A 26,697-nucleotide genomic window follows, 5' to 3' on the forward strand; every position below is an offset into this window, starting at 1 on the left:
TTGTAAGGGACCCACACTTTCCCTGACCTTCTATTTACTAACATACCTGTAGAAATCCTTCTTGTTACTCTTCATGTCCCTTGCTAGCTGCAACTTCAGTTATGTTTTGGCTTTCCTGATTTCACTCCTGCATGCTCGAGCAGTAGTTTTGTACTCCTCCCTAGTCATCTGTCCAAGCTTCCACTTCTTGTAAGATTCCTTTTTGTGTTTAAGCTCACCGAAGATTTCTTTGTTAAGCCAAGCTGGTCGCCTGACGTATTTGCTAGTCTTTCTGCACATCAGGTAAGTTTATAGCTAAACTTGCTATAAACTAACTAAATAAATAAAAGTAAATGTGCTGCATCAGAAGCTATCCTCAAATTTGAATGAGTTAAAGGGTGCTGCTTTTTTAATGATATTCAGGAGCAGGAGGCAATATGTCTAACTTTCGAGGTCAGCTCAAGTTTGATAAATATGTAACAAAGTCCTGTACTGCATTAAGTAAGAACCTATATTATTTTCCGTTTTTGCAATGCAATGAATGTTCATGTTCACATTTTTCCAAATGTAAGTACTTCAGGCTTTTTCTTTGTTCAGAAAAAGCTTTTCCTTCAATTACTTTTGGTTTCAGTTTAGCTAGCAGGTGTGGAGAGAATATTTTCTTCATTTGGACTAGTTCATTCAAAGTTGAGAAACTGTTTGGGAGTTGAAAAGTAGGAAAGCTGCGTTCCTCTTCCAAGCGATGAATACAAACCAGATGGGAGAATGCTAAAAACATGAATGCTACTGGGACACTTCTTTCAAAGGTTTTTAGGCACCTAAAGATGCAGATAAGTGCTTAGTGGGGTTTTCAAACATGTCTAAGCAGGTGGTTATTATTGTTATTTTATTTGGCGCTGGTGAAACACAAAACAAAAAGATGCCCCTTGCCCTGAGTAACTTACTAGTCAGCATGGCAGGCCATGATCTAAGCACATGAGTGGCCTAGCCATTATCAAGTTTCTTTGTAGGCATCACAGCAAAGGAGAGCATTGAAGGATGCTTCAGACCTCCAGGACACTCAGTTAAGAGCACCAAAGAAGTGCTGGACGCAGGGGCTGGGACAGGTAATAGCTTGCCTCGAGGCAGACCACCAGTTCAATATCAATGAAAGTTAGGAACCTAGTCTGGTTAGGCACTTTTGAAATTCCTCTAGGCATCTAAATACCTTGTAAAATCTGGCCCACGATGACCAAAAGCAATTGGTCAATTCAGTAATTACCCTTAATACTTCCCGTGTTGAACAATTCAGTTAATTTTAAATGCAAAACATGTTTTGATAAACTTACTTTTGTTCTTATGTATCCAGTACTTTTAAGGTAGTTCTATTTACCTTATAAAGAAAACTTTAAAAAGCTGACTTTGTACATTTTTAGCTGAATTCCAATCTTCATCCAAATGCAGCTTGACTCAAATCCCAAGAAAAAAAAATCATCTAGCAAATAATAAATGCATCATTCTCCATTTTCTAACATAAGATTTAAAAAATAATCTGAATAAATGTATGTTGAATTATAGGCTTGCTTAAATAAATATGTATCGCTGTAGTGTTATCCTCCTGGTTAGCAAAAATAAGTGCTAAATTTAGCATAAAGGCTGTTCTACTGGTTGCAAATCAACATGTTCTAATGGTTTGAGAGAATGAATCTTTCTTTAGGAATATAACTAAAAGTACAAATGCAAAACAAGATTAAAATCAATTATTTAAATTGAAGCTTCCTGCTTGCTATTTTTAAATCATGATTAAAACTGGTGCTTCCAATCATTTTGATTTCAATCAAGCATTCTGTGTGTGGGGGAATAAGGCACTTTTTGTACCAGTGTAACTGTGCCCACACTAAGGATTGTATGGTATAACTATATTGGTAAAAATCACACCCCTAACTGACACTGGGGCAGGAAGGGTTGAGCATGGCAGGCTGAAATAACACCAAATCAACCTTTGAGGACATGTGTAAAGGTATACAAATGGTAATTAGGGCCATTCATTGTAAATAGCTAAATCTTTGAGGTTAAATCTTAAGATTTAAGATTGTTAACATTTGTTTAAGATTAAGATTTTAAGATTGTTAAGTGTTTGGAAGTAAATATATGTCTGTGATTACATATAATCTTGCTAGTGATTATTGATGTAACCAAATAGTTCCTATCTGTCATTATATTCTGTTAATCAAAAATCAAAGGAAGATATTAACATTTAGATGGAACTTGAATGTAACAGAACTATTGTTTTTATTTCTCTTTGAAGTTTAAGTAATAAATATCTGTGAATGGTTGTAGATTGCCAATTATCTTGTGCTAATGTAGCTAGTCACCCGTGTGCACAGGATATAGGAGATGATACTTCAAAGCCACAAGTAATCAACCATTAATTGTTCAAGGAGGTACCTGCTGTGAAGAAGATATCAATAAACCTACCAGGGATCTATATGGCCCCAATTCTGTCATTTTAGACCTGCTTGGATTCCATCAGGGGGAATTCAAGTCGTAAGGCTAAGATCTCCGGGAATGCTCTGGATTATCCTGCTAATTCTCATGAGAGAACACTCTATAATTGGACTACCTTTTGGACTAATTCTAAAAGAACTTTTACAACCCAGGAATTTGTCATCTTTTTTGTGAAACAGACCGAAGAACTTTATTTTCATCTCTGTGTGTATAATGATCTTTTAACCATTACTTTTTCCTTTTTACAAAATAAACATTAGTTTAGTTTAAAAGTATTTGCTATAATCTCCAACATATTTGACTTAGCTGTCTGTTTGAGAGCCTAAGGCTGGATTGTTTCAAGGGAACTGCGTTTTTGATTTCTAAGTGACCAGAAACTGTTTGTTGCTGGCTTGGTGAATCTAATTTTTGGACTTAACCAACCAGTTTATGGGAATTGCCTGTCCCATTCTTTGCAGTTCTCACTAACAGAACAATCTCAGTGTGGCTCCCCTAGGGGCCAATGTCACAGTTATATTGATACAAAATCTCTGTGTAGACCAGACATTACACTTATACAAATATACAATCTGAGAAGAGACTATGTTAAGTGACAACAACTATCATGGAACTGTAAAGAAGATACATCAGCCATGCCCGCTAACGTATTTTGGGGGTTTTAAATTTTACTTTGCATCCTTTTCCTCCATTCTCTCTTAGTGTTTCAGTTATATCAGTTGTAGTCTGTTTGAGCAAAAAGCTATCTTATGATTTGTCTGCAGATCCCCATAGCTCACTTGGTCAGTAGATGAAAAAAAAAGGGTGGCAGCTAGTGGATATAGGGTGGTTTAAGGGGAGTCTGGCAGTTTGCAGGAAGTACAGTTGAGGGGGTGAGGGAGGTGCGATGGTTATGAGAAGGTGTCTTGTGGCAAATGAAAAGGTTTGAGAGGAAGGGGCTGTTGGAAGGAACACATTTAGGAGTAAGTGAAGTTCTGACAGGTGCAAATTGAGGGGAAGTGAATCACTGAGGTGGAAGATGTGGAGATTAATGAGATTGGGTGTAGGGTGAAATAAGGGGGATAATGTCATGACAGACTTACACAGGCTTCTGAAAAGAGCTGCTGCTGGCCCTTTATATGTCAGAAGCTGGGAGGCTGATCCTCATAGCCAGACCTGTGTTGAACGTGACTGGCAATGGCAATTGGACTGGACTGTAATGCAATAGAAGCCGCCATTTCTCTGAAATCAGAGCTGCCCATCAGTGAGAGAAGAGTAAAAAGCAGGAAACATCCCTTTGTTGAAGGACACAGTAGACTTGGGCCCAGATCTACCAAGAGATTTATGTGCAGTAGGTCCCAGATTTAGGCACATCTCTGATCCACAAAACCTTGTTAGGCTGCCACTTAACTGTGTTGTCATCTGAACTCACCCTATGGCTAAATGTTTACTGTAAAGGTTTCCTAAGTTTCTGACTCTGAGGATGTGCACAACTGTTCTCTGTAGGTATCAGGATGCTAAGCTCCTGCAGGATTCTCAAACCAGGGCAAGTCAGCACCAATGTGGACACAAGAACAAATGGATATAAACTGGCCATGAGGAAGTTTAGACTTGAAATTAGATGAGGGTTTCTAACCATCAGAGAAGTGAAGTTCTGAAACAGCCTTCCAAGGGGAGCAGTGGGGGAAAAAAACCTAGCTGGCTTCAAGACTGAGTTTGATAAGTTTATGGAGGGGATGGTATGATGGCACTACCTAATTTGGCAATTAACTGATATTTGACTACTTTGGTATTTGGTAAATATGCCCAATGGCCTGTGATGGGATGTTCGATGGGGTGGGTTCTGAGTTACTACAGAGAATTCCTTCTGGGTGTCTGACTGGTGCGTTTTGCCCACATGCTCAGGTTTTAGCTATCGCCATATTTGGAATCGGGAAGGAATTTTCCCCCAGGGCAGATTGGCAGAGGCCCTGGGGTTTTTTCACCTTCCTCAGTAGCAGAGGCATGGGTCACTTGCTGGTGGATTCTCTGTACCTTGAAATCTTTAAACCATGATTTGAGGATTTCAGTAACTCAGTCGTAGGTTAGGGGTCTATTTCAGGAGTGGATGGGTGAGATTCTGTGGCCTGCATTGTGCAGGAGGTTAGACTAGATGGTCGTAATGATTCCTTCTGACCTTAAAGTTTATGAGATGTTTCCCCGCCTATCTCATCTGCAGGACTCAATCTGTTAGAACGTGCTCAGAGCACACCTTACTAACTGGGGCTCATTCAAAATCAAGGAAGAGGAGATGCTGTCTCCCTTCTAATTTTTAGCCCCGTGGTTGGGGCTTTCACCTGGGGTGTGGGTGACCCCTCATTCAATTCCTCTTGCCTGCTGGGGAGATAGGATTTGAACAGGGGTGTCCAGTGAAGAGAGTGCCCCTAACCACTGAGCTATGCTGATGTAGGGAATTTTCTCTCTCTCCTGTTGAATCTGTTCCACTGTAGATAAATAATTAAAGAGCCATGGGCATGTGGGGCCTTGAACCCAGGTAGCTCTGCCCGGTAGGTGGGTGCCCTAATCACAAGGCTGTAGGGTCATTCACAAACACATGCCCTTGCTCTGGGTCGGTGACTATTTAAGCATTTAATCCAAAGTGGAACAGCTTTAACAGGACAGACTGAAAGAGCGCCCACATTGGACTATCCCATAGCTCCTCTCCTGAGAGGTGGGAGACCTCTGTTCTTTCTCCCCATTAGGCAGAGAGGGATATTGACCCTGAGTCTTTGATGACCTGGGGAAGTGCTCTAACCACTGGGCTAAAAGTTATAAGGCTGCTGCTGTCTCCTCCTCCCCACCCTAGTGTTTCTTGCAAGAACAAGCTTAGGTACCTGACGCCAGGTGACGGGTTCATGGCTGTGGACCACAAGTGGAGAGAGATGGCTTTCTGCAGCTTGGACTTAGATGCCTAACTGAGAAGGGTGGGGCTTAGGTGCCCCTCTCAACAGTATCTCCAATAAACTAACTTAGACGGCTCCCTGCCTCCATGCTGGCTTTTGTAAGGATCCCATTTTTAGGCACTTATCTCTCCCCATTCATTATACAGGGAGCCTAGGCACCTAACTCAGGCTTTATGGGTCCCAGTGATTTTCAAGGCACCTAAAAGTTAGGGATTGCAAAACCTAAGTACGTGTGCTGATCTGGTGGGTAGTTTTTAAATCTACTTCTCTAGAAGTTTGGTTTGGATCCTACAAACGGGTGGGAGTGATGGGAAGAGAGAACCGTGTGAGACAGGAGAAGTGAGCTGAGCTGAGAGCTGGTGTCAGACAGAAATGCTTTGCACAGAGTCAGGCGCTCTTCTCTACAGCCTGTGTGTGGCTAATGAAGTGCAGGAGTTGGGTTTTCATCTGGTTTTGGCCTCTGGCCTCTCCCATTTCCTCCTTAGACACTTTGCTATTGTTTTATAGCAATAGCTGTCCAGATGTGTGCTGAGCAGGGATGTGTAAAAGACAGGTCCCTGCCCTGAAGATCTCTCGGTCCTGCACTGCCAGTCAACAGGAGCTCTGTCACTGATCTCAGTGTGTGCAGGGTCAGACTTCTGGGTGCCTGGGCTGCCAAAGAAGCTACAAGGATGGACCCTGATGCCTATGCAGAGTCACAACTAAGTTAGTAGGACTCCACCTAGACACAACGGTCTCGCTGTACAGATTCCTTGCAGAACTGGGGCTACAATGTTCTCACTTGTCAGTCTTGTGAATTGTATCATTCCCCAGAAAGGGGACAGGTCAGGAAAAACAGACTCACAGTGATAAGACTTAAGATTAGGCACCGTTTTCCTCTGTGTGTGGCTTTTGGGCATATTTTTCCCTCGTCAGGTATGTTGTTGAGGTTCATGACCCCTGTTTTCTTTCCCAGGACCAGAATTTTTGACTGCTAGGGGTAAAGTGACCTCTTAGATGGAACAAGGATAAGAACCATGTGTTTTGGATCTCCAGGGCCCTGAGAAAATGGAGTGCCTGAGAGGCCCCTGTACGGGTGAGAACTATTTTTAAATTAATTCAAATAATGAATTAGCCAGTTTTAAAGGTGGAATTTGAACACCTGTCTTTTGACTCCTATTTTGAAAGATTTGGTCAATATTTTATTTGCACCACATACTTTCTTTTTATTATGGAGGCTTTGTAGCAGACCCCCAGCTAATGTGTGGTTTCCACTTACAGTGAAGTTCAAATCCCTTATAAAACATAAAATCTCACCATAGTCATGACCCGTTATACCACTTGAATCAGAATAAGCCTTGAATTTTCAATATACTTTCCATACTCTAAAAATGCTCAATTTGAAAAAAATTGAAACCACTTTAAAATCCCTGACATTGTAATTTTTTAAAAAGCGTTCTTAGATTTTGGTTGGATTCTTCCATTGATCTAGCTACCTCCTCTAGAGGGGTGGATTTACTACAGAGATGGAAAATCACCTTCCATCACTGTAGTAAATGTCTGCACTACAATGGCATAGCTGCAGCGCTGTAGCTGTGCTGTGGTAGCGCTTGTAGTGTGTAAACATACCCTTAAGCATCGTGGTTTACTTGTAACACCCGCTTTACCCCTCTCTGAGATTACCTTTCTTCTGAGCACAGGGAATGAGTGTTGTCCGGATTCTCTTTTTATTTCACTAGATGACGTGATTGCGAGAGAAAACGAAGAGGAGAACTCTCAGCTGAGGCTAGACACAGGAAAGAAACCAGACATGAACACAGGCCCCATTAACTATCGGAGGCCACGTGGGAGAGAAAATCACTATCCATGTACAGAATGTAGGAAGAGCTTCAGCGTTCATTCGGCACTGATCAAACACCAGAGAATCCACACCGGAGAGAAACCCTATCAGTGCAGTGAATGCGGGAAAAGCTTCAGTGTGAGCTCAACGCTGGTTACTCATCAGAGGATCCATACGGGGGAGAGGCCCTACAAATGCATGCAATGTGGGAAGAGCTTCAATCAGAGCTCACACCTTACTCAGCATCAGAAGATCCACAAGGGAGAGAAACCATGTACATGTACTGAATCTGGGGAAGGTTTTACTGACAGTTCAACGTGCGTGAAACATCCAGGACTGCATGCCGGAGCGGGGCCCTATAAGTGCGCCGAATGTGGGAAAAGCTTCAATCGGAGCTCAACGCTCTATAACCACAACAGGATCCACACGGGAGAGAAACGCTACAAATGTGAGCAGTGTGGGAAAAGCTTCAGCGTGAGCTCCAATCTTATCAGGCACCAGAAAATCCACACGGAACAGAGACCCTACAAGTGTCTTGAATGCAGGAAGCGCTTCAGCCTGAGCGCAGATCTGGCAGAGCATCAGAGGCTTCACCTGGGAGAGAAACCCCACAAATGTCCTGAGTGCGAGAAAAGCTTTGATCAGGAGTCGCAGCTCCTGAAGCATCGGAGAGTTCACGCCGGAGAAAACTCGTATGAATGCGTGGAGTGTGGGAAGAGCTTTAGTAGGAAGGGGAACCTCATGAGACACCAGGAGATCCACACCGGAGACAAACCCTACCAGTGTAATGAATGTGGGAAAAGCTTCAGTCGGAGTTCGTCGCTCATGCAGCATCAGCGGGTCCACACTGGAGAGAAACCCTACAGCTGCATGGAATGTGGCAAGAACTTCAGCTTTAGCTCCCAGCTCACCACCCACCAGCGGATCCACACAGGGGAGCGGCCCTACAACTGTAACGAGTGTGGGAAAAGCTTTGTGGATAGCTCGGGTCTCATTCAGCACCGGAGAATTCACACGGGGGAGAAACCCTACCAATGCGCTGAGTGTGGGAAGAGCTTCCGGCAGAACTCGGTGCTGATTCAGCACCGGAGGACCCACACCGGCGACAAGCCCTTCGAGTGTGGGGAGTGTGGGGAACGTTTCAGCCAGAGCTCCACTCTGATCACCCACCAAAGGATTCACACCGGGGAGCGGCCCTACCACTGCGGCGAGTGTGGGAAGAGCTTCAGCGAGAGCTCGCACCTCACGCAACACAGGAGAATCCACACGGGGGACAAGCCCTACAAATGCGGCGAGTGTGGGAAAAGTTTCATTCAGAGCTCGCAGCTCACCACCCACCAGCGGATCCACACGGGAGACAAACCCTACCAGTGCCACACCTGCGGGAAGAGCTTCAGTGACAGCTCGGCCCTCACCCAGCATCAGAGGGTCCACACAGGGGAGCGACCGTACCGCTGCACGGAGTGCGGGCGGAGCTTCAGCCAGAGCTCAGCCCTAGTGCAGCACTGGAGGATCCACACTGGAGATAAGCCCTACGAGTGCACCGAGTGCGGGAAAACTTTCAGCCAGAGTGCGGGGCTCACTCAGCACCGGAGCACTCATGCGGAAGAGAGACGCTGAGGCAGGGATCCATGTGCCACGTGGCGCTCTATGCTCACGCTGTCAGGAGTGGCTCCTAGCTGTGCTGACTGATGCAACAAAGTGGAAGCCGTGCTGCAGTGTTAACGGGTCGTGAAACTATTGACTCACAATCAACCTCTTCGTTAACATCCTCTTGAAAATGCATCAAGCACACAGTGATGCCGAGAAAGCTAACCCTTCTCTCGCAACTGGCCTCCGAACAGAAGAGAACGTTATTATAACATTTTATGCCGCATCTTAGGGGAAGGAAGCAAGAGCTTCTTTGCAGCCTGGTTGCCAGCTTACCCCTCCTCTGGGGCTGCAAAGCTCGGGGAGTGGGAGCAGTCTCAGAAGTGGCTGAAGCTCTGTCTGAAGGCATACGGGGTGGGGGGGGGGGGGACAGGAGGGAGGAGAAGGGGAGACTGCAAGAGAGACTTCTGCAGGAGTTAGGCCATTGTATCAGGTAGAGGAAATGCCATCCAATCCGTTCAGCAGCACATAAGCCGAGCACCAGTCCTCCTGAGCGTAGGAACTCTGCATTATAGTTGCCTCTCCCATCTGTGCAGCTCCCAGCTGGTGCAGCAGGGAAACACCCCACCAGAGGTCTCTCCTCTGCACCTAAAACGTTCATGGATCAGGGTGGATGTCAACCACTTCCTTCTGGCTCTCCCACAAGGCTTTGCTTTATTCACTTCTGCCCCCTTACCTGAAAGAGGGGGTTGGTCTTTTCCTTGCTGTCCTGAATCACAAAGCATTCCCCATTCGGTGCGTCCCACCCTCCTTGATCAGGGAGCAGTGTGGGAAAAGATACAAGAAATTCCCTGAACTTCCCCTTACAGGGGAGACCCAATAACACCGAGATCTGGAGAAGGAAGGCAAAATGGTAGGTGGCCATGCTGAGCTGGAGGATGGCAGGAGGATATCCATTTTGTTGGGTGCATGCAATGCAAACACAAAGGTATGTGTTATCCTGGTAAAAAGAGAAATGATGTGGCAATTTGCAAGCTTAGATACCACAGGAAGGATTATGGCACAAAGGCCTATCTAGATCATGTCCTCAGCTCAGCACTAGGAACACTGTTCATAATAGCCTGATTGAGCTTTGCCCTTCCCTTCTCAGCCTTTGACTGAGCGGTGGGCTTTTATCTTGGCAGCAGCTGGTGCTGCATGAAGAACTCCTGTTTCATGTGCCAGTGACATTTGAGGAGGTGGCCATCTCTTTCACCTAGGAGGAGTGGGCTCTTCTAAACAAAAGGCAGAGGAAGCGCTAAGGGCATCTGTATTATTAGCCATCAGAGAACCTACATGTACTGAATGTGGGGACATTTCAGTGACAGCTCAAATTTCGTACATCAGAGAATCTACTGTGGTACAGCAACCCCCCTTGGTCTTGCAGAATGGCAACAGTTTCCTTTTGCAGTGGGGCCTACGGTAACTCTGCCCCAACCTGGACAAGTCTTTTGTCTTTTCCCCTCGGCCCCTGTCTCACAGAGCGTTTGGTGCAGGCCTTATTTCAGGCCTGTGGAGTGTCCGTCAACCCCACGGGGAGGTGGGGTAGTCACAGTCCGTGTATATAACCCAGGGCCCAGGGAGGTACCTTTCTGTGGTTCCTTCACAGGGCTGTAGAGATGGTGGTAAAGCCCTGGAAGATCAGAGGCACATCGGTTCTTCCTGCAGACTAGGGCTGGGTTTTTTCCGTCTCTGCTCCTCTGGCTGTGGAGAAGCACTACCTCCTAGTGTGTGTGTGGGGGAGAGGGGGTGTCTCTCCTCCTGCCGCCACATGCCTTCTGGCAGCTCCTTTCTCTCCTTCTCTTTCTGCCATTCCCCCCGCCCTTTAGGGGAGGCAGGGTTTAAGTAGATCTGGAGTAGCCTTTAATTGGATCCAGGTGTCTCTAATTGACCTGCAGTAACCTCTCCTCTGCCTCCAGGGAAAAGGGCCTTTAGCAGTCTAGGGCTCACATACCGGACCTGGTATACCCCTTTGTAGCCATCTCGCCTTACTTTACCACATATCCTCCCACCTGCTCAACACCATGGGGTTGGGCTACTTGGGTCGAACAGCTGTGCACCCGTGACAGGCCGTCTGCATTGCCATGTTTGGCCCCTGCTCTATGTTGTATATGGAAGTGGAACGGCTGTAATGCCAGGAACCATTGCGTCACCCGTGCATTCCTGTCCTTGTTGTGATGCATCCACTTCAGGGGGGCACGGTCTGTAACCAGAGTAAACTTCCGCCCAATTAGGTAATACTGGAGGGTTTCCATGGCCCATTTCACCGCTAGGCATTCCCTCTCTACTCTCACGTACTGTTGTTCCCAGAGCAGGAGTTTCCTGCTGAGGAATGAGACTGGGTGTTCTTCGTCCCCCAGCATCTGTGATAGTACGGCACCCAACCCGACCTCCAAGGCATCTGTCTGTAAGATGAACTCTTTCTTGAAATCTGGGGTTATCAGTACTGGACCATGACAGAGGGCAGTTTTCAAGTCTGTGAAGGCTTCCTCTGCCAAGCTGGACCACTTCACTATGTCGGGGCTGCGGGCTTTTATCAGATCCATCAGTGGGTAGGCACGGGTGGCAAAGTGAGGAATGTACCTCCTGTAGTACCAGCTATCCCCAAGAACGCCCGGACCTGCTTCTTCCAGATTGGCCGGGGCCAGCTTCATATTGCCTCTTGTTCAGCTGGGGCTTCACCATACCCCTCCCCACAATGTATCCAAGGTACTTGGCCTCTGCCAGCCCAATTGCACATTTGGGAGGGTTCACCATGAGACCTGCTTTCCTCAGGATATCTAACACCGCCTCCACTTTTTCTAGGTGGGTATCCCAGTCTGGGCTATGTATCACCACGTCGTCGAGATAAGCAGCAGCATACTTTGCATGGGGATGTAACAGTTTATCCATGAGCCGCTGCAAGGTGGCGGGGGCTCCGTGTAGTCCAGAAGGGAGGACGGTATACTGATATAGTCCTTCTGGCATAGGAAAGGCGGTCTTCTCTTTGCCAATAACCTTTGCCAATAACCTTTGGTCAGGTCCAGAGTGGACAAAAATCTTGCTTTCCCCAACTGGTCGATTAGCTCATCGATCCGAGGTATAGGGTAAGCATCAAACCGGGACACCTCGTTTAGTTTCTGGAAGTCGTTACAGAACCTCATGCTGCCATCCAGTTTGGGTACCAGAACGATCGGACTGAACCACTGACTATGGGACTCCTCAATGACTCCCAGTTCCAGCATCCTCTTGACCTCAGCCTTAATTTCCTCTCTTCGCCTCTGGGATCTGATATGGTTTGATGTTCACTTTTATCCCAGAGTTGGTGATGATGTGGTGAAGTGCCTCAGTGGTTCCATTGAGAACACATCCCGGTTTCTTTCTATCATCTCCATGACTTCAGCCCATTGGGCCGGGGTCAAGTCGGGGGATATTCTCACCTCTCCCTGAGTTTTGTCTTCCTGGGGCGGTGTGTCTAGAGCAACAGCACAAGTGTCCCGGTCTTGCCAGGGCTTCAGCAGGTTGACATGATAGATTTCTTCTGGTTTTCGGTGGTCAGGTTGTCGCACCTTATAGTCAACATCCCCAACAGCCTCTACTATTTTGTACAGTCCCTGGCACCTGGCTAGGAGCTTGCTTTCCGGTGTGGGCACCAACACCATTACCCGATCGCTGGTCTGGAATCTCCGGACCCTTGCCTGGCGATTGTAGTAGGTCTGTTGGGCCTCCTGGGCCTTCTTGAGGTGTTCCAACACAATAGGAGTGACTCGGGCATTCCTGTCCCACATCTGTATCACATGTTCAATAACGTTTCGCCCCTGGAGGGGCTGCTCTTCCCAATCTTCCTTGACGATGTCCAATAATCCGCGGGGGTGGCTACCGTATAGCAATTCAAAGGGGGAGAACCCCATGGATGTCTGGGGAACTTCCCTGATTGCGAACATCAGATAGGGTAGTAAGGCGTTCCAATCCTTACCATCCCGGCTCACCACCTTCCTCACCATACTTTTCAGGGTTCTGTTGAATTGTTCGAGGAGGCCATCCATCTGAGGATAATAAACTGATGTTCGTAAGTTCTGGACACGGAGCAGCGTGCACATCTCTTTCATCAGTTTGGACACAAAGGGGATCCCTTGGTCCATCAGAATCTCTTTTGGTATTCCTACCTTAGAGAAGATTTGCAGCATCTCTTTCGCTATTGCTTTGGATGTTGTATTACGGAGTGGTATGACTTCAGGGTATGAGGTAGCATAGTCTAGGACCACGAGCACGTATTGGTGGCCCCAGGCCGACTTTTCCAGTGGCCTTTCAAATCCATGGCGATCTCTCAAATAGGACCTCAATAATTGGCAGGGACACAAGTGGGGCCCGTAAGTGTGGCCGAGGGCTGTGGAGTTGGCACTCGGGACAGGAGGTACAATACCGGCGAGCTTCCGCATAGACCCCAGGCCAGAAGAATCTCCGCAGGATCCGATCCAGCGTCTTGTCTATCCCCAGATGCACTCCAAACAAACGACTATGTGCTAGGTCTAGCACCGCCCTCTGGTGCCATCGTGGTACCAGGAGTTGCTGCACTTCTTCCTCTCGCACTCGGGATACCTGGTACAATAAGTCTCTTCTGATCACAAGGTATGGCCCAGGGCCCTTGGTCTTTCCTTCCACGGAGACACCATTTACTTCCACCACTTCCTTCCTAATATTGGCATACAGCGGATCATTGGCTTGGTCTTGGGCAAAGTTCCCGAGGATGGGCCCAATGTCCTCAATTTCAAGAGGGCCAACTTCCGGCTCTTCGCTTGGCTGGGCCCCATCAGGACTAGGTCCAGCCCCCAGCTAGTCAATATCTGGGGTGGCCCCCCTGATGGCTGGATGAGATCACCTCCCAACTAGGGCGGCCTTTTGGTTCTGGGTCAAGATCCTGGTCCCCAGCTGTTTGTCAGCTCTCCTCTCCCACCACGTCTTCTGCCATTTCTCCGTGACGGGGAACAGGTCTTGGGCGAATTCAGCAAACACTGGGAGAGGACAACCTATGGAGGCCTCACAACTGATTTCGGGGTCACTTGGAGTCTCCCACAGGGAGTAGGCACCCAAACCCTGGGAAGTCCCAGCCTATGAGAACTGGGTAGGGAAGTTTTGGGACGACGCCCGCTGTTACCTTGTAGTATGCCCTTGAATTGCGATATGGACCGGAGTAGTCAGATAAAAATTGACCGTGCCGTGCACACAGGTTATCCTGGTGCATTTAGCCCAGGACAGCTGGTCCTGGCCCACCAGTTTTCCCGAGACCAGAGTAACAGCGCTCCCAGAGTTCACTAGTGCAGTGGTCTCTCTATGCTGTTCATCTTGACTGGTCTGGTGTACCTATGTGTGGTCTCTGCCACCCCCACCAGATAGATCAGGCTGAAGGGACCTGCAAGCTCACCCAGCCCGCGTTGCATGGGTTCCTCTTCATTTGGGCATTGGGCGGCTATGTGCTCTAGCTCCCCACAAGCGTAGCACCTGTACCCTAGTCAGGACAGCCCCCTATTCTTTAGGCTGCCAGGTTTCAGGACACAACCCTCCCCCCTGGGCTCCCTAAATCCCTTCGCAGACTCAGGTCACTCTCCAGCCTCCCTTCCCCCCAGCATGGGTTGGCCCGATGCCTCAGGAATCCGAGCCTTTGGAGCGTGGACTAACCTCTTGTTCCAGCGCCCTTCTTCCCTGGCAGTCCGCGAAAGTTCTTTGGCCAACAACTGTCTCTCGATGAGGGCAACCAAGTCATCATATGAGGAGGGGTCATTTTGAGGAGGGGTCACCCCCGCAGGCCCCTCATGAACCTGTCCAGGACGAGGATCTCGGTAATCCAATCTGCGCTGTGGACTTCCGGGTGCAGCCATTTCTGGGCCAGGTGAATCCGGTCGAAGAGCTGGGACCTCTGTGCCCGGCCCTCCTGGTACCTTCACTCGTGGAACCTCTGGCCCTTGTGGCTGCCATCACTCCAGACCTTGCGAGGATTTCTGCCTTCAGCTGAGGGTAATCTGAGGCAGCCTCAGCTGTCAAGTCATAGTAGGCCTTCTGGGCCTCCCCATACAGGAATGGGGCAAGAATGCTGGCCCATTGATCTTGGGACCAGGCCTCCCGCAGGGCTGTTCTCTCGAAGGCGAGCAGGTACGCCTCCACATCATCGTCTATGATCATCTTCTATAGGAAGCTGTTGGCCCTTAGGGGGCACGACCCCTCGTGGCTATAGGTCAGGGCTTTCCGCTGGCCCATTATCTCCTGTAGGGTGGTTCGGTCCTGAGCTGCCCGACTGATCAATAGCTGGTTTATCTCCTGTTGTAATCGCACTGACTCTTGCTGGCAGCCATCTGGACCCACGTAGCCTCTTGTTGGACCGCCGTGGCCCGCACCAGGGCTCTCACAACATCATCCATTTTGGGGCTGGTTTACCTTGCCCCAGGGTGGTTCTCCACACTTGTGGCTGATTCCACTCATGACACCACTTGTGGTACAGCAACCCCCCTTGGTCTCCTTTTGCAGTGGGGCCTGAGGTAACTGCCCCAACCTGGACAAGTCTTTTGTCTTTTCCCCTCAGCCCCTGTCTCACGGAGCGTTTGGTGCAGGCCTTATTTCAGGCCTGTGGAGTGTCCTTCAACCCCACGGGGGGGTGGGTCGTCCTAGTCAGTGTATATAACCTAGGGCCCAGGGAGGTACCTTTCTGTGGCTCCTTCACAAGGCTGCAGAGGTGGTGGTAAATCCCTGGAAGATCAGAGGCACATTGGTCCTTCCTGCAGGCTGGGGCCGGGGTTTTTCCGTCTCAGCTTCTCTGGCTGCGGAGAAGCACTACCTCCTAGTCTTGGGGAGTCTCGCCTCCTGCCGCCACACACCTTCTGGCAGCTCCTTTCTCTCCTTCTCTTTTCCCCCCTGCCCTTTAGGGGAGGCAGGGTTTAAGTAGATCTGGAGTAACCCTTAATTGGGTCCAGGGGTCTCTAATTGACCTGCAGTAACCTCTCCTCTGCCTCCAGGGGAAAGGGCCTTTAGCAGTCTAGGGCTCACATACCGGACCTGGTATACCCCTTTGTAGCCATCTCGCCTTACTTTACCACACTACATAGATGGCAAACCCTAGTGTAAATGGACAAAGCATATGTGGGGAAAATTTTCTATCATAGCAAAGTCCTTTTATCTGACTTACAGAATGATGGGTCCCACGGTCACTGTGTTGTACAGGAGCCAATAGCCAATATGAGTACACTGGCAGATAGGTGGGTTTCCTGCAGTGTTATATCTAAAACTCAAATAAAATAATAAACTCTAATTTTGAAACATCCATTTTTTTGTCATTTCTAAAGCAGGATACAGCCTGCAGCTCTGAAATGTGGACAAATCACTGTAAGAATACTGGAAGCTTTCCATCCCCTAGCTTCCATTCATTTTCTTTCACAATGGCTTTAAGCAGTTCGCATGACAGGGTGGTGCACTACTTAAACTTGGAAATGACTCTGGACATGTATGTTTTAACATAAGAATGGGCTTACTGAGTCAGCCCAGTGGTCCATCTAGCCCAGTATCCTGTCTTCCAACAGTGGCCAATGCCAGGTGCTACAGGAGGAATGACAGAACAGGTAATCATCGAGTGATCCCTCCCCTGTTGCCCATTCGCAGCTTCTGGCAAACAGGGTAGGGACACTTCAGAGCATGGTTTTGCATCCCTGCGCATCCTGGCTAATAGCCATTTAGGGACCTATCCTCCATGAACTTATCTAGTTCTTTTTGGAACCCTGTTATAGTCTTGGCCTTCACAACATCCTCTGGAAAGGAGTTCCATAGGTTGGCTGTGCATTGTGTGAAGAAATACGTCCTTTTGTTTATTTTAAACTTGCTGCCTATTAATTTCGTTTGGTGACCCCTAGTTCTTATGTTATGAGAAGGAGTAAATAACACTTTCTTATTTATTTTCTCCACACCAGTCATGATTTTATAGACCTCTATCAAATCCTCCCTTAGTTGTCTCTTTTCCAAGCTGAAAAGTCCTAGTCTTATTAATCTCTCCTCATATGGAAGCTCTTCCATACCCCTAATAATTTTTTTCCCCCTTTTCTGTAGGTTTACCTATTCCAATATATCTTTTTTGATATGGGGGTGACCAGATTTACATATAGTATTCAAGATGTGTGCGTACCATGGATTTATAGCAGCGATTCCCAACTTTTTCAACCTCCAAACATTTTGCGGACCACCACATGCTACTAGTTTTATTTGAAATTGTACATTTCCTTGGTGAGGATGTTACTATTTTTCTTTTCCATGGACTCCCTGTAATAGCCTTGTGGACCACCAGGGATCTGTGGACCACAGAGTTTGGGGGACCTATCAGCTGTTCTTACACATAAAGAAGCAGAAAAGGTACAAATCTACTTTTCTTGTCTAAACTCTGAACTTCTAATACCTGTTGTTTTAGAACTACAGTACAGTGTTGTAAGTCTTTTTAGTACATACTAACTTTAATTCCAGTTTAACAGAGATTTTGTGTGTGTGTGATGAACACTATACTGTTTTCAATAACTTAACCCTTTTCTCATCAGTAAAGTTGGGAGGAAGGGAGTTACAGGACATGGTTCAAGGTAGCATTAAAAGTAACAGTAGATTGAGGGGTAAAGTGGTTGAGGAAAATGCACTTTTTGTTATCTGTCTTTTTTGGCCACAGATGGCTGGACATGCAAAGTGAAAAGTTAATGAACACACATAAGCCTCTGCAGAAAGTGAATATCTGACACCTGTCAGGAATAGTCTAATTATTATGTAGTCCTGCCTTGAGTGCAGGGGACTGGATAGATGACGCCTGGAGGTCCCCTCCAGGCCTATGCTTCTATGATCTCAGAGTGGTGTCAGAAGGAAGAAGCAGAGGTTTTTTGCTTGTACCAGTGTTGGATCCCCAATGGAAAAGACCCTTGACTGTCATGATCAGCTGTAACTGCTGCAAACAGTGGGATAGGAGATCTTTCCTAAACACACCTCAAAGCAGACTAAATTAAACTATTATAAGAGGGGTTGTGGATGTTTGCTACCACTAGGGACTTGGTTACTGAGAATCTTGGATTGTCTCTTGCCAGATGGAAGGTGAAATCTATTTACTAGGCAGTAAGATTATTTAGGTCAGGTCAGGTTAGAATTGAGAACCTGCTACCACTGTGGTCATAAGTAATACAACCTGTATTGGTCAACGCCGAGTGCTGGGTGACAGTTAATTGCCCTCAGGAAGTGCGAACAGCTTCAGGTGGATGAGTGCCTGAGGAGGGTAGTGGAACCCCTTATGGAGGAAATACCATCAAAAGGTGGATGAGCAATTCACTTAGTGTATTTGCCAATAGCATCCACACAGGACAGATTGGGCCTTTCAGCCATGGCTGATAACTAATCTAGGAGTGGAGCCCCGAAGACAGGCAGATGGAAGGTCTCCTCTACACTGGTAACTTCTGCAGCATAGCTACTTACAAATGCATCGACTTCTGTTCTCCCATTGGTCTAAATCAGTGAAGCCGAGAGGCAGACACTGACACATGGGCAAAGCAGCACCTCCATATTAATTGCCCAGGCTATTGCAGCCATGTTACATGGAGAGGACACTCCAGCCTTGCTGGCAGCATGAATATAACATGGAAGGAGGCAATTGGAAAAAATAAGAAACTAAGAATTTTCCAGCTTGGAAGCTGGAGTGTTATGACCATGTGCCCAGTATTGACAGACGATGACGACCTACAATACACAAGAACAATTGGTGCCATCTTCTCCATCAGGGCATCAAAATCCATGACAGGAGCTGGCTCCTACAGCTAGAAGAGAAAAAAACTTGTAGGAAGCAAGCAGCTCCCAACCAAGACACACACATTTGCAATAACAGCCAAAGATTATGCAAATCTTGGATTGGACTATTTAATCATATGAGACATTGCAAACCATCTGCATCATAGGCTGCAATTTTCACCCTTCTCTCGCAGACGAAAGGATGCCAATCAATCAGTAGGGTTAGCAGGTATAAAAATAAAAGCTCATATAGTGGTGGAATGATGAAGAACTTGAAGGTAAGGAGTGGGACAATTTTTTGACACACTTCTACTATTTCTGTCTTCACTTAAGCTTGTCTCTTTGTCACACTAAGAATATACATAAAAGAGACTTGCTGCACTGGGTTTCTAATGGTGCATCCTCCGATAAAATGGTGTGATTGAATCAGTCAGAAAGCATGAATTTAAGGACATTATTGAACCTCCAGTATCCAGATGAACAATAAGATGCATTGCCTGCCAGTATTTATTTTGGATGTGAAGGTTGAAATTTTCAAAGTAGTGTTAAAATAATGGAAGACATTTTGATAAATCCAACACAGCTGTGGAAATCTCAAGTTGATGTTCTATTTTAAGACCAAAGCCTACAGTCAGGCACAAGAAACCCATTGGACTTTCCCTAGGTGGAGAAACAGAACAACTCACCCTTCCCATCACTCCAGGTCTTCGCTGCCTCCCCCGGCCCCACATCCATCCTCCCATCATTCCTGGCCCCCTCTGCCTCCTCCCCACTCCCCCCATCCAGGGCTCAGTTTGTCCTGGGGTTTGTTGAGAAAAGTGATATTAACAAATATGCAAGTATTACTGTTCAGAGCAGACTTACTAGCTAGCTGGGAGGCTGTGAAAAGTGATTCTTGTATGTTTGTTAATATCACTATCACTTTTCACAGCCTCCCACCTAGCTAGTAAGTGTGCTATGAAAAGTGATACTAACAAACATACAAATATCACTTTTCATAGCGCGCACACACACACACAAAACAACAATCAAAATACACAAATTACAATTATTTGGATATGTATAAGTGCATATTTATTTGTTTTCCCTAACGTTAATTAAGTATTTTAGGAAAGTGTCAGCGCGGCCATGAAAAATTTGTCGTGAGAACCTCTGCTTTGGCCGGGCCTCTGACAGGAGAAATATGAGATTATGCTCTCTCTCTGCAAAGTTCTTTCCCCCGACTTATAAGAAGCTTTGTGTGTCTCAAGCCTCTGGATCTACTCATGTTTCCTCTCGGTCAATCTGATTTCCTTGGGATCAGCAACAATGTCCAATCCAATATTGTCTGCCTGTGTGCTTAGGTGGTCGCTCTCTTTGTTCCCATCTCCAGGAGGAGGCAGATGCCTCTCCAGTTGCGAAAGGAAGAGTTTTGGGGGCTGATGAGTTTAAGGCCATGTCTAGAAAACAAATTTGTCAGTCACACCTACGCCAGCATACAGCTGTCGCCACAGCAATTTTGCTAAGAAAGAAGGGCTGTTGAATCCTTTTTAATGGTGGAGGTGACCGGGGGAATTAGAAAGCAAGTGACCTAGTTACACTTGCTTCTCTGTTCCAGAGGGGTAGCCGTGTTAGTCTGTATACAGCAAAAACAATGAGAGTTCTATGGCACTTTAAAGACTAACAAATTTAATTTCAGCAGGCATAAGCTTTCGTGAGCCTCAGCTCACTTCTTCAGATGCTGCATCTCACTAAAGCTTATGCCTGCTGAAATTAAATTTGTTAGTCTTTAAAGTGCCAGAGAACTCTTGTTGTTTTTGCTTCCCTGGGTGTCTGAAAGTTCCCTCTTCCTGAATCACCAGATGACGCATGTCACACAGCACTTGTCATGTGACCGTGACTGGGGTCTTGCAATTTCCTGCTGCTGTAACTTACTAGTCACTTTTCCTACTATATCTAGGCAAGCAAGTCGGTTCGGTCACGGCTGTTGGGCAGCTGAGGACAAGCGCGCTCAGGGCCTTGGGTAGGTATACAATACAGACATAGCGTCCAGCCTTTCTTTAACCTCGGCTTCATGAGCCTTTGCACTTGACTGCTTTGTCTCGGGTAGTTGTAAATTTGCAGAAGGCACCTGTTGCACAGACAGGCACCTATAGGAACTGTTATGTATGGTTGGTGCTGCGAAGTTAATTGCCTGGCTGCGCTAATCCCTGCATCGCTGGTTTAATGTAGAACGGTAATTGCTGCGGTTTCTCCTGGCACAAAAAGACATGTTTCAAAGCTGGGCTGCAGTCAATTGCGGCTGCAGAGCGCGCGCTGGCGGCGTTATTATTGTCGTGGGGGAGGAAAGGAAAGCCTGCTGGGGACGGGGAGTTAGAAACTGCGTGAGCCCAGCTTTGTGCTGCTGGAGCACTGCAAGCAGCCATGCCTGTAGCAGCTGGGCCCCCCCAGAAGAAATGCAGCAGCGATTGGGCGCTCAGAAAACCTTAGATCCGGAGGAGAGTGGAACAGCCCGGTGGCAGAGACTTTGAGGCAGTGAAGCTCAGGCAACGTAGCTAGTTATCGTGTGAAGTTATTGCTGTACCGGCCGTTTAATTAGTCTTTACCGGGGCTGTAAACAATGGTCAGCAATACAAATAAGGGGACACGAAAAGCGGGCGGAGCAGAGAGAACTTTGGCACTCAAACGAGAGAGAGAGAGAGAGGAGCTGTTCAGTTCAGTTCAGTGTCGCCTCCAGGTAATCATTGCCCGTGCTTAGCAGCAGCAGCAGCTTCCTCCAGCTGCCAGGGTCTCGCTAAAGGAGGGCAGGGCCCCTGTTACAAGTTTGTACCGGGCCTGAAGACATTGTGCTTGGGCCCTGCTTTAAAGCAAAGATCTTGTTGCCGTTTCTGGTTGCCAGGGGGTGCACACGTGACACGTGGGGACTTTGTCATTCAAGTCCATGGGCAGGGACGTGCTGCAGAAAAAAAACCCCCACTGGCGATTGTGCTGAATTCTCCTCGAGGTGCCTGGCTGTTTCTCCAAGCTGCGTCTCCTTGACGCAGTGCCAGTTGCGGGCAGGAATTCAGCCAGCAGTGGGATTTGTGCAGGGGCTACCAGGGGTTTAGCCAAGCAGGAAAGAGAAATAAACCCGCTTTCCTTCTGTCTGGGCAGTTAATGATTAAAACCATAGAGCCGGCAAATCCTCCAGCTGGTAGAGGGGACCGAAAAGCCCTGCAAAGGGGGAGGGGAATTATTGAATAATGAACTGAAGACACGCGCCCTTCCTCTTCCCAATCCCTTCCCGGCGGCTGCGGGGGCTGCTGCTGCTGTGCGCGCGCTGTCAGTCGGCTCGGAACCCAGCGCGTGCGGTGCTGGGGGCGCACGTGGGCCCTGGGCGCGCGGCCTCGGCGCTGCTAGCCGCGGTGAGTGAGTGTGTGTGTGTGTGTGTTGGGGGAGGGGGGTGCGGGCAGAGCCCCGGCGGACAAGGCGCGATGCCAAAAAACCGCTGCCTCTGGGAACTGCCTGCAGCGAAGGGGGAACTTGAAGCACGGGAGCGACGGCTCAGAAAGCAAAGAGAAGCCGGGCGGGACACCAGGCTCCCCCGCTCGCCAGCTGAGCGCGCCGGGATCGCTCGCTGCAAGCGCAGCTGCGGTGCAAGAAGGTCACCCCGCCAGCGTGGAAGAGAGTGCGGAGAACTGGGGCGTAGGGGTGCTAGCAGCTGGGCTACAGCAGGGAGCGGGTGTAGAGGGAGGCGGCTGAAAGGATATTAAGGGTTCGGGGGGCGGGAAGAGGAGACTGGGGGAATATCGGTCATTGGGGTGGTATGGAAGCTTGTTTTACTAAAAGCAAACACCTACAAATACAGCTGCAGAAACAGTGAAACTACCCAGCGGCCGGCCAGCCACTCAGCATGACAAGGGATGTGTATTACAGGCTTTGCAAGGAAAAGTTAGGGCATGGACATGGAAAGAAACAACTATCCTTTTTGAATGTAAAAAAGCAGGTTAGATGGCAGCAACCGTGGTGCTGAAACTTACAACGCACCAGCCATGACTATTGATCTGGTTTGTTATGCTAGATCCTTAGCCCCATGGCCCACCTGTATGTTTGCCTGCTCAGTTTTTAGGCTTCTTGGTCCAGCGTGCACTGAGGAAGCTTCCCCCCATTGATAAGCAGGCTTAAAATCTGTTCACTTAAACCGATTCTGGAACTGGCTGGGGCTAGGATGAAGATCAAACTTACAGGCAACTTGTGCCATTACTTCTGAACTGGCTAAAAGTGATTCAGGCCACCTGAAGGCCTGCAGTGGAATCCTGCCCCTTTGAAGTCAAAGGAAGACTTGCTGTTAATTTCAATTCAGTGGTGGGAGGGAGGAGGGCATGATGGGGGGTGAGGGGGGCATCTGTGGGGAGGTACAAGGAGGCTTCCTGAGAACACCTCACTGCTATTTGGCTCCTTGCTTCCAGAGTACACTCCGAACCAATTCAAAGCAGATTCAGGAAGCCATAACTGGCTCCTTGACAGCTTCATCTCTGCCACTTGCAAATGTCTTCATACAATTATACTTACAGATCGGTCCTATGTTTACAAAAGGAACATAGCACCATTTCTAGCCACTGTAGCAAAAGATCTTCTGAGATGGATTCAAATATTTATCTCCCGTCATGGACACATGGGACCACTTATTGAAATCAATATTAGTCCTTCGTTTTTTACACCTTCTTTTGCAGAAATAGATCACAAAATACAGACACCATCCTTCTAGGAGAGGAAATCCCCTAAATCAGAAATTACCCTGGAGGGCAAGACCTTCCTGATCTTAGATTGCGTCCTTTGTGCAACGGGAAGTCTCATTTTTTTAGAAGGAAAAATCTGACGTGTTTGGCTCTGAATGGAAACACTTACACTTGTAGATGAAAGGCCTGGCTTCCTGCTAAGGTGTTTACTGAATCACACACAAAGCCCTTCCCATCTGTGCAGACCACAGAATTATTTTTGGGGCAGGATACAAACCCAAATAGGCAGTATGAATCACTTTCTCCACCTCCCTTCTGGGAATGGAGACCTCCCATTTTCAAGAATGACACAATAGCAAAATTATTCAGATGAAAAAGGCCAGGAAAACCTTCACTTAGAACACTTGTTTCCAAAGGGAAACTTTTTGTCCGGTTGAATCCTTGGTCATCCCATTTCAGCTGATGGGATTCACCCTCCTGCAAACCCTAAATAGACAGGCATTCCCTCGTCATTCCGACACCTTGGCTACAGGAAACACAGGAAACCTTAAAGGGACTTCACATATCTAGTATCTTGAGCTACTCCTCTCCCCTTCCCCCCCCCCCCCCCACACTGATTGTTCCAGGAAAGTCTCATATGTAAGGTCCCCTCAAAGGTCAGCTAACACTGAAGCTTGCACATCAAACTCCTCTTTTATATAATCCAGATAGGGTGGCTTCCTGGCTGCTCCTTCCCTGCTGCCTATTTTTTTCTCTCTCCTGAACTGTTTCTGTGGCTGTTGGCTTAGCCTCCTGCTGCATGTCTGCATGGTTCAGTGCCATCAGCAGCTTCAGGGAAGTGGCCTGTAATTCTTGCTCTCCTGCTGTCTTCAGCTTGGCCAGCAGCACCTGCATTGCCTGCATCAGGTGCTGCACGTTGTGGTCCTGTAGTCTCAGGAAGAGGTCTTCCAGGTCGCGGGTAGGCAAATGGGACTCTTGGGGGCTGGAAAGCTCTCCTTGCTGCTGGCCACTCTTAGCCTTCTTTCTGATCTGGTTGATGGGGGAGTTTCCTGGCATGCTGCGTGGTTTGGGTGGGCTCTGAGAGAAGATTAGGAGTACTCCTGTGTCAGAGTTGGATTGGGGTGAAGTTGGTGGGAGGATATCCTTGACAGAAGCTGGTCCTGTACCAGAAGGAGGTGGGGGTCCTATGGTGGTGGCGGTGGAAGACTGGGGAGAGGGCTTTGTTGGGGGAAAGAAGCTGTCACTGGCAGTGACATCTTCATTGAAGGTTCGTGTCCTACCAGACTTGCTTTGGGTTTCTTCTGGGCACACAATCCTCTGTGGAAGAGCAGAGATACACCAGTGGGAGGCAAAAAAGCACAGGGACCCTGTACCCGTTCTTCTTTCAGGTGTGTGGGGTCACCACTTGCTACACAAATATACATTTCCCAGTCTCAACATTTAGAGCTTTCTCATAGGACAGGCAAAGAAATCTCTCCCTGACTCCTTTCCCTGTCGTGTGTCTCCCACCATAGTTCTCTGTACGACTCTCTTCCTACTTTCCTCCCCTTCCTTCTCTCACATGCTCCCTCTCTTAGTTTCCTCCTCATGTTCTGTTCTTCCCACAATTCTTTATCATCCTTCTCCCTTCATCCGCCCCACCCTCCACTCTCTTTGAGTGTTACCTACCATTTCCTATGTCTGTGCTCCCCCAATGCATTCTCCAGTACCAGTTTCATCCGGAAACAGTTCAGACTCACCTTAACAAAATACTTTTTCATAGTACAGCGGTAAAAAGTAAATGTACAAAAGTCTGGGAAGATGGGCATTTCTGGCAGGTCTGAGCATACAGGTCCTAAAGAGAAAGAAAGAATGAAACAAACTTATTAATAAACTCCAGTATTGGACCGTCACTTCCCCTAACCCTCAATGATAAACCCCAGTACCAAGTGGTCCCCATCTGCCAGTGGAAAAACACCAATGCCATCCAGTTACCTCCCAAAGTTTGAGTGATTAAAAACCCAGCACTGGCTGGTCATTTTCCTGACCCACAGTGATTTAAAATAAAAACAAGACTAGATTGTAAAAACATAAGAATGGCCAAACTGGGTCAGCCCAAAGGTCCAGCTAATCCACTATCCTGTCTTCCAACAGTGGCCAATGCCAGATGCTTCAGAGGGAATGAACAGAACAGGGTGATTATTGAGTGATCCATCCCCTGTCATCCTGTCCAAGATTCTGGCACTCAGAAGTTTAGAGACACCCAGAGCATATGCTTGCATCCCTAACTATCTTGGCTGATAGCCATTGATGGACCTATCCTCCATGATGTATCAAATTCTTTTTTGAATCCAGTTATTATTTTGGCCTTCACAGCATCCCCTAGCAGTGAGTTCCACAGATTTACTGTGCACTGTGTGAAGAAGTACTTACTTATGTTTGTTTTAAACCTGCGGCCTATTAATTTCATTGGATGACCCATGGTTCTTGTGTTTGTGAAGGGGTAAATAACATTTCCTTATTCATTTTCTCCACACCACTTATGATTTTATAGAGCGCCATCATATCTCCCCTGAGCTGACTCTTCTAAGCTGAATGGTCCCAGTCTTTTTAATCTTTCCTCATATGGAAGTTGCTCCATACACCTAGTCACTTTTGTTGCCCTTCTCTGTACTTTTTCCATTTATAATATATAATTTTTTGAGATGGAGAGACCAGAACTGCACTCAGGATTCAAGGTGTGGGTGTACCATGGATTTATGTAGTGGCATTATGATATTTCCTGTCATCTATCCCTTTCATAATGGTTCCTAACATGGTCAGCTTTTTTGACTGCTGTTGCACATTGAACAGATGTTTTCAGAGAACTAGCCACATTGACTCCAAGATTTCGCCTGGTAACAGCTAATTTAGACCCTGTCATTTTGTGTGTATATTTGGGATTGTTTTCCAATGTGCAATACTTGGCACTTATCAACATTGAATTTCATCTGTCATTTTGTTGCCCAATCACCCAGTTTTTGTGAGATTCCTTTGTAAAATAGCTGGGGACTTAACAATCTTGAGTAATATTTTATTGTCTGCGCTTTGCCACCTCACTGTTTACCCTCATTTCCAGATAATTTATAATATATTGAACAGCACTGGTCCCAGTACATATCCTTGGGGGATCCTGCTATTTACCTCTCTCCACTGTGAAAACTGACCATTTTTTCCTACCCTTTGTTTCCTGTCTTTTAACCACTTACTGATCCATGAGAAGATCTTCCCTCTTATCCCATGACTACTTACTTTGCTTAACCACCTTTCGTGTGGGACCTTCTCAAAGGCTTTCTGAAAGTCCACGTTCACTATATCTACTTTCACACCCTCAAAGAATTCTAGTAGACTGGTGAGGCATGATTTCTCTTCCTACAAAAGCCGTATT

The 26,697-nt window shown here is 47.3% G+C and overlaps 1 protein-coding gene across 1 annotated transcript in view; it reads left to right on the forward strand.

The window, feature by feature from the left end:
- Positions 1 to 226: 226 nt before the first annotated feature.
- The window catches only part of LOC137145409 (zinc finger protein 850-like), a 35,548-nt gene continuing 9,077 nt past the window's right edge, over positions 227 to 26,697 (forward strand). Inside the window, exons 1-4 of the mRNA XM_067536124.1 lie at positions 227 to 282; positions 6,340 to 6,459; positions 7,103 to 7,483; positions 7,553 to 8,805. Of these exons, the coding sequence (XP_067392225.1) occupies positions 6,432 to 6,459; positions 7,103 to 7,483; positions 7,553 to 8,805 (1,662 nt within the window). The 5' untranslated portion in view covers positions 227 to 282; positions 6,340 to 6,431. The remainder of the gene's footprint in view (positions 283 to 6,339; positions 6,460 to 7,102; positions 7,484 to 7,552; positions 8,806 to 26,697) is intronic.

The sequence above is a fragment of the Emydura macquarii genome, unplaced genomic scaffold (genome assembly GCF_026122565.2).
Source record: "Emydura macquarii macquarii isolate MOO-44397 ecotype Brisbane River unplaced genomic scaffold, CSIRO-AGI_Emac_v2 contig_3530, whole genome shotgun sequence".
NCBI classification, from domain to species: Eukaryota; Metazoa; Chordata; order Testudines; family Chelidae; genus Emydura; species Emydura macquarii.